At 39.6% G+C, this 11,753-nt stretch overlaps 1 protein-coding gene across 1 annotated transcript; it reads left to right on the forward strand.

The window, feature by feature from the left end:
- srm (spermidine synthase) lies at nt 1-7,341 on the forward strand. Its single transcript, XM_058410906.1, has 8 exons — nt 1-219; nt 1,743-1,863; nt 3,339-3,431; nt 3,542-3,695; nt 3,815-3,898; nt 4,290-4,435; nt 5,044-5,166; nt 6,071-7,341. The coding sequence occupies exons 1-8, from the start codon at nt 89-91 to the stop codon at nt 6,086-6,088; spliced, it is 870 nt and encodes a 289-aa protein (XP_058266889.1). The 5' UTR covers nt 1-88; the 3' UTR covers nt 6,089-7,341.
- The last annotated feature ends 4,412 nt before the right edge of the window (nt 7,342-11,753 follow it).

Here is an 11,753-nt window from a genome sequence, read left to right on the forward strand (position 1 = left end):
CAAGACTACTCACACAGTTAGCTAGTAGTTTCAAAGAAGCACGCTAGAACACAGAGTGCTGAATTGTTTTGAAGGTTTATTTTGGAATATGGATAATATTAAAGACGGCTGGTTCACTGAGACGTGCACGTTATGGCCTGGCCAAGCGATGAGTCTTCAGGTAGAAGAGATTCTGTATCAGAAAAAGTCCAAATTTCAGGATGTGATGGTGTTTAAAAGGTGAGGCTCATATCAAGATCAAGACCAAGCTGGTGGACATGATCAGTGTGGTCGCTTCCTGTTGTGAATGTTAATGTGTTCTCATGGATTCCTAACTTTATCTATTCTCTGAGGTTTCCTGAAATAGCTGCGGCTTCATTCGCGTGCGTGCGTTCGTGCGCGTGCGTGTGTGTCTGCATTTAGCATACTGCCGGCTAGCTGATGACCTGCTTTGTGTAACGTGGCATGCACTGTTCCGAATCTAATAAACCTTTTTCATTGTCAAAGAGTTTACTATGAGCCATTAAACAGCCCCGACTTGATCACAAATTGTCCATACAATCAGTAGGAAATTGTAAGAGGTTGTCAGCAAAGTGGTAGAACTGGAGAAACATGTTCTCTCAAATCTCATCAGTTTCAATAACATCATGTGAGTTCACTGCATGGTCTGTGTATCAAGGATCATTAAAACGTTTCCAGCAAAAACAAAAAATGTACAGTACTTTACTATTTTGCTATGTATTTATGCAAGAGAGGTTTCAGCTTTCTAAACTTGGGGAGACCCAAAGATCTCAAATGAACTCAAGTAACCACTCTTTACAACCGTGGTGAACAGAAAAGCATCTCAGTATGCACATGTCGAACCTTTAAGGTGGAATAATTAAAGCAGAAGAAGATATACACACTATAGAAGTCTATATACACTATATATTCTATATACATTATATGTAGTATGTATATGTATCTATATACACTATATGTAGTATGTATGTAGTATCTATGTACACTATACAGTCAATAACTACTTTATTAGGACCACCGATGTGCCTGCTCATTCGTGGAAAAGGTAGAAGATTGGAGGGGAAAGTGGACCAGGCGACATTTTCCAGTCCATGTTTGCAGATCCTTTAGCCTCATATTCTTGTTCTTGGTTGGGAGAAGTGGAAGCTGATGTTGCTCTTATGCTGTTCTAACCCATTAGACCCAAGTTTCGAAGCATTTTGAGATACTTTTCCGTTCACCACGGTTGTAAAGAGTGGTTCTGTAAGTTACTAGAGCATTCTTGCCTTTTCGCTGCACCTTGATCATGAACAAATCGTTTCCGCCTGCAGTATTAGCACTCTTTGAATGAATTTGTTTGTGTAGTTTTTTCCATCTGTTTTAGACGCATCTGAAAAGTGTGCTTTCTATGTGAAAATAGCAGGATAATGCTTCTTCCTTCTAACATTTTTCAGTTATTTCTCTTAAAAAATGCCTGCCTCAAACAGAGAGAGTTGTATTTTCAAGCCACATTTATTCTTTATTCTAGTCTGCCGTATAAACGGAGCCTTACAGTACTCATCTCTTTCTGCAGCAAAACACCTTTAACCCGTTTTAACCATTTTTTACTCTGAATATATAAAATTTATGAACCACGTACCGTGAAAGTTCAATGCATTTCTGCATATCTTCAAAATTAAAGAGTAGTGTTTTAAGTAAGTACAGATGTTTGTGTATTACAGGCCCTATTGACCATGCTAACTTGTTTCTTCTGTTGTCTGCAGTAAGACCTACGGTAACGTCCTGGTGTTGGATGGAGTGATCCAGTGCACAGAAAGAGACGAATTTTCTTACCAAGAAATGATAGCCAACCTCCCGTTGTGCTGCCACCCTTGCCCTAAGAAGGTAATGATTGTGTAACTTCATCCTGGCTCCTCGGTTTATATAACACAATTATTATGGTCCAGGATCCCCGGCGCGATCCTGAGATTGAGTTACTGCCTGCGCCGAGTTTGGCATTTTCTCATCGTATCCCTGTGGGTTTCCTTCCACCTCCCAGTATTATTCTGGGATTAGTTTCTGATCCACCTGGACGCTGACATGGGATACAGTGGATACTAAAGGCCTATGAAGAGTGCATCACTTTTGTGTTCTTAAATGGTCCATGACCCCACATATGATGAACATTAGAAATGGTGCAAATGAATCAGCTTGAATGTTTTTTTTTAATTATTATTTATTTATTAAAGCAAACATATTACACAGCCATTTTCAACAGTGGTGTAAAGGTTGTCCAGATTAAGGTGCATGTTCGTTTTATCACATAGTTGAATATTTTATACTGTTTTTTTTTGTATTTATTAATTTATCATCAGTAACATTTCCTTGTCGCTGATGCATTCAACTATTCCTTCTCCCAATCCATGGCAAATTCATCATCTTCAAGTTAGTCTGAATTACAAATGACTTTCTTTTGACTGTATACGTTTACTATATACAGAGAGTAACACACTCTTGCCTTCTTCTAGACTTGTTTGCTCTTATCATCTCCATTATTAGTCATAGTGATTAAAGTATTGGCACCCTGGCTTCATTTGGGTTTCTCACCACCATTAGAACAAACCCTTTGAGGGTGATATGCTCCACACCAATTTTTGAAGTCAAACAAATATATGTTTTGTGTTGTTTCCATTCAATGCGAGAGGCACCTCACAGTTTCAGGTTTCAGTCCTGAGCTCTGTTTAATGTCTATGTGGGTTTCCTTTGGGTTATCTAGTTTCGTCCCATTTATTCTTTAGCAGACGGTTTTATTATTTTATAAATAAAAAAGTGACGCAAAAATCAGGCAAAGGGATATATCAAGCAGAGGACAATACAAGGTTTTTAAAAGCATGGTAATAGGTGTTATGGTAACTGGACCTATTACGTGTGAGTGAATTTGTGTGTGTGCGCGAATGGTGTCCTGAGATAGACTGGTGTCTCAAATCTGCATCTTGCTTTACATACAGTATTCCCGGTATAGCCTCTAGATCCAGCACAATCCTGACTAGGATAAAGTGCTTACTGAAAATGAGAAGATGAAAAGTCACAAGCATTCTACTGCTTGGTCTACAACTAATCAAATCCCCCCCCCAATATCAAGAGAACTTCTTTCTTTCAAGTCTCATGTAAAGTAAAAGCAAATTGAAAGACACCAGGTTATGGATAGTTTTGGATTTGGAACCCTTGCATGCCATGGAGAACGGTCAAGGTGTAAAAGCAAGCAGTGAAGCTGTGCCTCTACAGAGCGTCTCGCTCACTGAAATGCCTTAGAGGGTGTGAGCTTTTCGTAACAGACACACCCGATGGTGCCGATTGTAATGGTTTGTCTCTCTGAGCAGGTTCTGATCATCGGTGGAGGAGACGGCGGGGTGCTGCGGGAAGTTGTGAAGCATCCGATGGTCGAGTCTGTAGTTCAGTGTGAGATCGATGAGGTACGTATCAGGTTTCCTTGCCGCTTGAGCTGTTTAGAAGAACAGATGTGTAGGCTGATCTTTTGCACTTTCAGTTCTCTTATTAATCTTTGCGGGTATGTTTCAAACAGGATGTCATTAACGTTTCGAAAAAGCACCTCCCTGGAATGGCGAAAGGATTTTTTAGCCCCAAGTTGACTCTCAATGTTGGAGATGGTTTTGAGTTCATGAAGAAGAATCAGGATGCTTTCGATGTTATCATTACGGATTCCTCAGACCCTGTCGGTAAGCATGCATTGTAATATGTAACACATTTTCTTGCCCTGCCTTTAGAATTAGCCCTTGCCCCGTGGTAAAGTGTAACAGCTCTGTTTAATATTGACTACATTGTATTTTGTTTCCAGGTCCAGCAGAAAGCCTGTTCAAAGAATCATACTACCAACTCATGAAGACGGCGCTGCGTGAGGGGGGAATTCTTTGCTGTCAAGGTTAATACACTTTTTCACACACTTGAACAGGGGTTGTGAATTGGCAGAGGGCAAGCAGTGTGTCAGTGGACTGAATCGAGTACATGGCAAAAAAATACTGTAACAGATGGAGGGGGGAAAACGTCAGTCTGTCTGACCCTGACTTCAAATTCAAAATAGATGTGTCTCATCTGACAGTCCACTTTGGATAGTCTTATTTAGAGACATAAACTAATTTATTAATCATAGCATTAAAAGGTATTTGTAAAGGCATGATTGCAAGGAAGCAAGGAATATCTTTACATATCTACCATTAGAAATTTTTAGTTTAGTACCCCTGTTATAAAAATTTGCATTTATTAGATATCTTAGAATGTCTGATCAGAAGTTACGCACGTTTTTGCTTTTACAGGAGAGTGTCAGTGGCTTCACTTGGAGCTGATCAAAGAAATGCGCATCTTCTGCAAGTCGCTCTTCCCCGTTGTAGACTACGCTTACTGCACCATCCCCACATATCCCAGCGGCCAGATCGGCTTCATGCTCTGCAGTAAAAACTCGGTGAACCCTTCTGCACAGATTTGTGTGTGAGAGTGAGTGAGTGAGTGAGTGAGTGAGTGAGTGAGTGAGTGAGTGAGTGAGTGAGTGAGTGAGTGAGTGAGTGAGTGAGTGAGTGTGTGTGTGAGTGTGTGTGTGAGTGTGTGTGTGAGTGTGTGTGTGAGTGTGTGTGTGAGTGTGTGTGTGAGTGTGTGTGTGAGTGTGTGTGTGAGTGTGTGTGTGAGTGTGTGTGTGAGTGTGTGTGTGAGTGTGTGTGTGAGTGTGTGTGTGAGTGTGTGTGTGAGTGTGTGTGTGAGTGTGTGAGTGAGTGTGTGAGTGAGTGTGTGAGTGAGTGTGTGAGTGAGTGTGTGAGTGAGTGTGTGAGTGAGTGTGTGAGTGAGTGTGTGAGTGAGTGTGTGAGTGAGTGTGTGAGTGAGTGTGTGAGTGAGTGTGTGAGTGAGTGTGTGAGTGAGTGTGTGAGTGAGTGTGTGAGTGAGTGTGTGAGTGAGTGTGTGAGTGAGTGTGTGAGTGAGTGTGTGTGTGAGTGTGTGTGTGAGAGTGTGTGTGTGAGACTGAGTATGAGTATGTGGTCTCAATAGCTTTCTTACACTCTTGTGCTTTACTTTCTGCAGGAAACAAATTTTCGTGAGCCGATACGGGAGATGACGAGGGACGAGATTGAGAGCATGGAGCTTAGATATTACAACCCTGAAATTCACCGAGCTGCTTTTATTCTACCTGAATTTGCCAGAAAGGTAAACCTGGCCAATTAGCTTATTTACTGAACTGTACTGGCACATGGGAGTGTCAGCATTTGGGTGGAGGAGGGAAAGAATGTACATCTAGTTTACAAGTAGTTTTGCACATTTCAAACAAACCAACAATCCAAAACATGAGAAAAAAAATCAGATATCCAGACTTGAGATTTGATAAAAACCCTTACAGCTTTATATAAAGAAATATCTAAATTCAGGAAATAAATTTCTACATTGAGCAGTAAGCAAGGCAGTGGTGATGAGGGAAAAACTCTCTTGGATGATATAAAGAAGAAACTTTCAGAGAAACCAGACTTAAGATTGAACTACTTGTCTGGGAGATACTATACGGTCAAAAGATGCAATTTTCTAACCAGGAAATTCGTTCTAGTTTTGACATGACGCCTATTTTGTTGAAGTTATCGACCGTTCACTGATGTGATGGAGTCTGAAGTGCAAAACTGTTGCAGTTGCAGTTTTCTGTTGAAGCTGTCATAGCCTTCATAGCAAAACTATTTGTCTCAAATGCTGCTTGAAGCCATCTTCATGGTTTCTAATTGGCACCATCCACAATAACCTCAGGTATCCTTAGGCTGCCCATGTGGGTCTATCCATCCTCAGCAGCAGCGAGAGGATTCTAAGTGAAGAGACTCCAACCAGAAGTAGAGCATCAGGATGATGAAATGATCATGCTGATTAGGGAAACTAGAATGATTCACTGTGTGAAGAATAATGCAAAACTTTGCTGCTGAAAATACCGAACAGCGAATTTCTTAAAATGGTTGTAGGGCTATGTGGATGTGAGCATTGTTTTTCTGCATACAATGCTGTTTGGAAATCCCTAAAGCTGTAATAACCTGTATTTATCTCTCTCTCTCTCTCTCTCTCTCTCTCTCACTCCCAGGTCCTCAGCACAGTGTAACTGGATTCTCGGCTGCCATCTTGTCTTAACGCTGCTTTGTGAAATCAGGGCGAAGCCGTCAGTGCAACAGGTGTGTGTGTGTGCGTGTGTGCGTGTGTGCGTGTGTGCGTGTGTGCGCGTGTGCGTGTGTGCGTGTGTGTGTGTGTGTGCGTGTGTGCGTGTGCGCGTGTGCGTGTGTGTGTGTGTGGTCGGTTGGTTGGTTGTGTCTACCGCCTCTCTTTCCTGGTCACAAAAAGGGAATTTATGTGCATTTTGCACAGTTTTCACTTCAACCTCCTAAAAGACTTCCTGGTTTTTATTTATTTGCTTTTTTAGTTGCTTTCTCATCCACAATGTTCAGTTTCTTACACAACTGTACAACCAAGTGCCAGAACTTTCTCATCATACATGGTTGCGTGTTATACATGACATAGGATACGACGGTCATAACGAGGTCACTGCAAACATCGTCTTATTTTGTCTTACATTCCACTACGGCTCTGTCCTGAGCTTTTCATCTCTGTTTATTTTTTAATGGCGATCAACCGGAAGATGCAGCGTTCGAGTTCGGTGGCTGTCGAACCATGAACATCCTTTGTTAAAGATTTTTAGAAAACTGACAGATGGCAGATTGATGGCTACTCAATCCATAGTAACAAACGTTAACAAACTTAAAAATACTAAGGCTAATACAAATTAACATCATGGACAAACGTTTCCAAGAAAATATGCATCATTATGATTAATTATGAACTGAGCGGTCAGTTAAACCTCATCCTTAATCCTTAAACGGTTTGGTCTAAGGAAGGTACCATGTTTTATTTCTCTCACTGCACAAACTGGAATGTTGCAAGCAACTTGGATAGAGAGAAAATATTTTGTATTCAACTGAATTATGTGCTGTATCATTATCAGTGTTGTGCTCAAATTGTATTTCGTGTGTATCTTTGTTTGCTTTGGATTGCAAAAAGAATGTGAACTCTAGACTAAAACTCACAAATCGTGATCTTTTGTGCCGATGTGATACATGCTTTTAGGTTCGTAACACTGTCCAACGAGGGGTTCAGCTAGAATCACCCCATCAAGTTAAATCATTATGGTCAGTTTTTAAATGTTCATCGATTAACAGTGTGTCTTTTAGGCCCTATGGGTTTAGGCCATCCTCATGTATGTTACTATACCTGTTTTTTCCATAAGCTTGTATCTACGAATTCATGTTAATTTTCCAAAATCTGTAACATGATTTGATATAATAAAAATACACAACAAATAAATGCTTGGTTTTGTCTTTCTGGTAGATACTGGTTTTTAAACAAGTGTATAAAATACAAAACAACAAATAATATTTTATCCTTCTTATCCCACAGCAATTTGTCATTTGCTTTAAAGGATGTCGTATTGTATTTTCTGTTTGTTGAGAGATTCATAACATTTAACTTCAGGAAACAAATTCAGGTCATCATTATGTTAAAGCAGCTCCCTCACCGCTCTCTATGCTTTATAAGTTAATAACACTTAATAACGTATTAAAGCAAAATGAAGACTTTATCTTGGAAAACTTCCCACCTTTCCCTTCGGAGTGTTACAAATCACTGACGCTGGAGACTCATTCCTAAAAAATAAACAAGAGATAGAGATAAAAAAAAGATATAACTAAGTGAAGCATCCACTGTACAAGTCCATAAGTAAGTTGGTACTATAAAAGCCAAAACATACCCGAATGTTAAACTGTGATGTGATTTGCAGCCGGGATTTTGAGAACGGAAATTAATCAAAACTTCTGGACAGACCAATCAGATTTGAGAATTCAATAGCGTTGATTGCAGTTAATCCATCATCCATCTTTGCTGTAGCACATATCCTTGCCAGATACATATAAACAGACTAGCAATTAATTCTGATACTTAAAATCGTCATCATTCGATAATTCACGGTAGTCCTACCACCAAGTCTGTAAAAACCTGGACACACAACAAAATCAAACTGTATCATTGAATAATTTAACAGCAGAATCAATATTCATGATATACTGACCAGTTATTAATACCTGCCTAATATTGTGTTGTTCCCCCTTTTTCTGCTAAAACAGCCCTGACCCGTCCTGCACTGTGTATTCTGACGCCTTTCTATCAGAACCGGCATTAACTTCTTCAGCAATTTAAGCAACAGTAGCTCTTCTGTTGGATCGGATCACACGGGCCAGCCTTCACTCCCCACGTGCATCAGTGAGCCTTGGCCGCCCATGACCCTGTTGCTGGTTCACCACTGTTCCTTCCTTGGACCACTTTTGATAGATACTGACCACTGCAGACCGGGAACACCCCACAAGAGCTGCAGTTTTGGAGATGCTCTGATCCAGTGGTCTAGCCATCACAGTTTGGCCCTTGTCAAACTCGCTCAAATCAACTTTGAGGACAAAATGTTCACTTGCTACCTAATATATCCCACCCACTAACAGGTGCCATGATGAGGAGATAATCAGTGTTATTCACTTCACCTCTCAATGCTCATAATGTTATGGCTGATCGGTGTATATCAAATTGCTGCCATATAAATCAAAATTGTACTCAAAGCCTGAGGCTTACATTCATTATAAATGTGTATTGTAACAGGATTGTGCTGGGATTCAATGAATGCACTTACTCAATGGTAATATGAACGTTGCAGTTGAACTTACAGAGATTCTGTCAATTTCTCATCTAACCACCAGATGGCATCAGTAACCTTCCTGAGATCTTTTCCAAGCTTTCTGGGATCTCCATCTCGCCCATGAAGGACGTACTAGAAGTGGAAAGTATAAACGTACAAATATACATACAAGCACACAGGCAGATATAAAAGAAATCTAAATGTCTCCTGGTGTGAAATTGATGAAGTACGCTAGTAAAATCACACTATAGCAACAGGGTTTTTTGTTGTTGTTGTTTTGTTTTTAAGCACAAAAACCCAGCATATTTCAATGAAATGATATACATGACAGTTATATATTAAAATCACCAGATTATAACTTTATCACTTTCCTAGACTGAGGAACTCTAAACCATTTGTTTATTTAAACTAATAGTTTTATCTGCAGTATATCACTTCTTCCTGTGAAACCATTTCCTTTAAACGAAATCTCCGATAATCTGAGCTACCACTATCTGGTGACTGGAATTTATTTCTGAAATCATTACAAGATTCCAATCAGTACAACTTCTCACAAACTCATACTTTTGCTAAGAAACGTTCCTGTTATAACTGAGAACTAAAGTCAACTGTAAACTAACTCGACTTTTCTCAACAGAAGAAGTAGTATGTGGTGGGTTGTTTTTTTTTTTTTTGTGATGGTGCTGCACATTTTATTTGTTCAGCAGTGGTCAATTGGCATGAATTCTTCAAACACACTCCATCAGAAGCAAGAGCATGTCGGCACTATATTAATCTCAGCAGAGCTCTAGGGCCTGAAGTCAAGCTGCTGTGAAAAATGGAAAAGCCTCGAATATTAGCTCTCAGCTCCACGAGCTCAGCTTGGGCTCGGCTTTTGCGCATTCGAACGACACTTTCACTAACACCGAATCAGCTTTGTGCATTTCATCGAGTCCGTCAGGCTGGTGATCAGTGAACGGAAAACAAGTAAGCTGCAGCCAATTCCAAAATTATTGGCACCCATTAAGAAAATGAGCAAACGCACAGTCCTGCACATTAAACACATATTCTGTGATATTTAAAGATTAAACATGCAGAGAAGCTGTATAATTGTATTTCATTTACCGCAACCCCCATAATTAACGTTCACTGAGTCTTCTCCTGGGGAGAATAACAGCACGGCATCTTTCTCTGTAAAGCCCATCACCAGTGTTGATTATGTTTTACATAAAAAGAGATCCATCTACTACCATATTTTAAGCATGTTTTAGTCTAGAACATCCTATTTGCTCTTTTTCCTGACTATTTCATCCAATACTTCCAAAGCTGTGGCATGAATCTGGCATTTTTTAACTGAAGAAACACAAGAACGAGCTAAAAGTATGCAGCTGTAATTTTAAGGCTCTTTAACCCTCTCTGTTTTAACCTCTTTTGCATTGTTTTAATCAACTACATGACAAAAGTTCAGGTCAATCTACTGAAAGCTGTTTTCTTTGGGGTGTTTTTTCCCATTATGTTGAATAATAAAGGAATTTTACATGTGTGCAACCTTTTTGGTCAAGAGCAACTGGACATTCAGAGCAGTTGTTACTCTTGCATTGATTTGTATTACTTTTAAAATATTATTTAGATTCTTATACCATACTATTATTTGAAATAACTGAGAAACCCTATTCCCCTGAGGGATGCCATTAATTTTGCAGTTCTGTGTCAGTTTGCTAGATTGACCACCTGATACCTACCGAAATATAAAATGAGATATTGAGGATGTTTGACTTTTTGTGTTTTGGACTTTTTGTCTCTTTTGTTTTTTATTTTATTTATTATTATTATTATTATTATTTTTTAGAAATGGTAATGATTTTTAGAAAGGGCTCATCATCATTACACTGAACATCGTATTATTCCATTGATCAATTTCTACCGATCTTTATGTGACATTTAACGCTGGGATATTTTAATTACGTGCTCCAACAGCTCAGACATTAGCGTATAAATAAATCCTTTTAAAAAGGCTTCAAATGTAAATGCAGATACAGAACAGATAACTGTAGCTAAGAACTGCCACTGTAATCGTAAAGACTGTCATGGTCTCATCCCAGGACTCTCACTATCCAGTGACTATCCAGTAACACCCAGAAGACACTGGGGTCAATTTTATATCTGTTTCTTGCGTCATCTCTGGGAATTTTCCTCCCCACTGTAGCCTCTGGCTTACTCATTAGTGATCTACATCTACATCCAGATCTCTGTAAAACAGCTTTGTAACAATATGTATTGTTCAAAGCACTATACAAATAAATTGAACGGAATTAATTGTGGCGCATCCCTGTGGTCCGCTGATGAACCACTTCTGAATTCAATATACAATTATATTATTTGTTCATTGTAAATGATCATCTGCTTGCACGTAGATTGTTCTACTTCATTTGAGTTATTTTCAGGCTGAGGACCCTGTTATTACCCCCCCCATCATTTTTCCCCACAATCATACCAATAACTGAGCTATCTTAGGTGTCAGACAGTTCAATAACAGTCCACAACCACACAGGAGAAATACAAATCCTAAACGCAGGGAATAAAATTGTTGGAAAACAAACCATTCATCAATCAACTGCAACACTGTTTTTATTATGCATTTACAATATAATATTGGCTGCAAACAGATAAGATGCTGTAATGTAGTATTGATATGTTCAATGTACTGTATAAATCCTCTTTCCAATCTATGATGTCTGTCATCCCAGTGATGAATTTGTTACACTTAGAGTTAAATGATGCACTAAACAAGAGGTCTGATAGCATTGCATAATGAATTAGGCGAGGTTGGATTTGTCGTCATTGGCTTTTTTTCCCCCCCGTCAGGCCCATTTATGGCTCTGACGTGAGCATGGTGGCATGGGTGTTTCACGCCACTGAGATGACGGGTTTGTTAAGAGGTTAACTACTCTGTGCTTTTGTTAGACACTAACCCTCCTACTCCCCCAGCCCCCCTCCCATCATCCACCAAGCCCTGCGTCAACAGGAGCCTGGGGTATATAAGACACAGCACCTGAAT

This window comes from Hemibagrus wyckioides, linkage group LG15 (genome assembly GCF_019097595.1).
Source record: "Hemibagrus wyckioides isolate EC202008001 linkage group LG15, SWU_Hwy_1.0, whole genome shotgun sequence".
NCBI lineage: Eukaryota > Metazoa > Chordata > Actinopteri > Siluriformes > Bagridae > Hemibagrus > Hemibagrus wyckioides.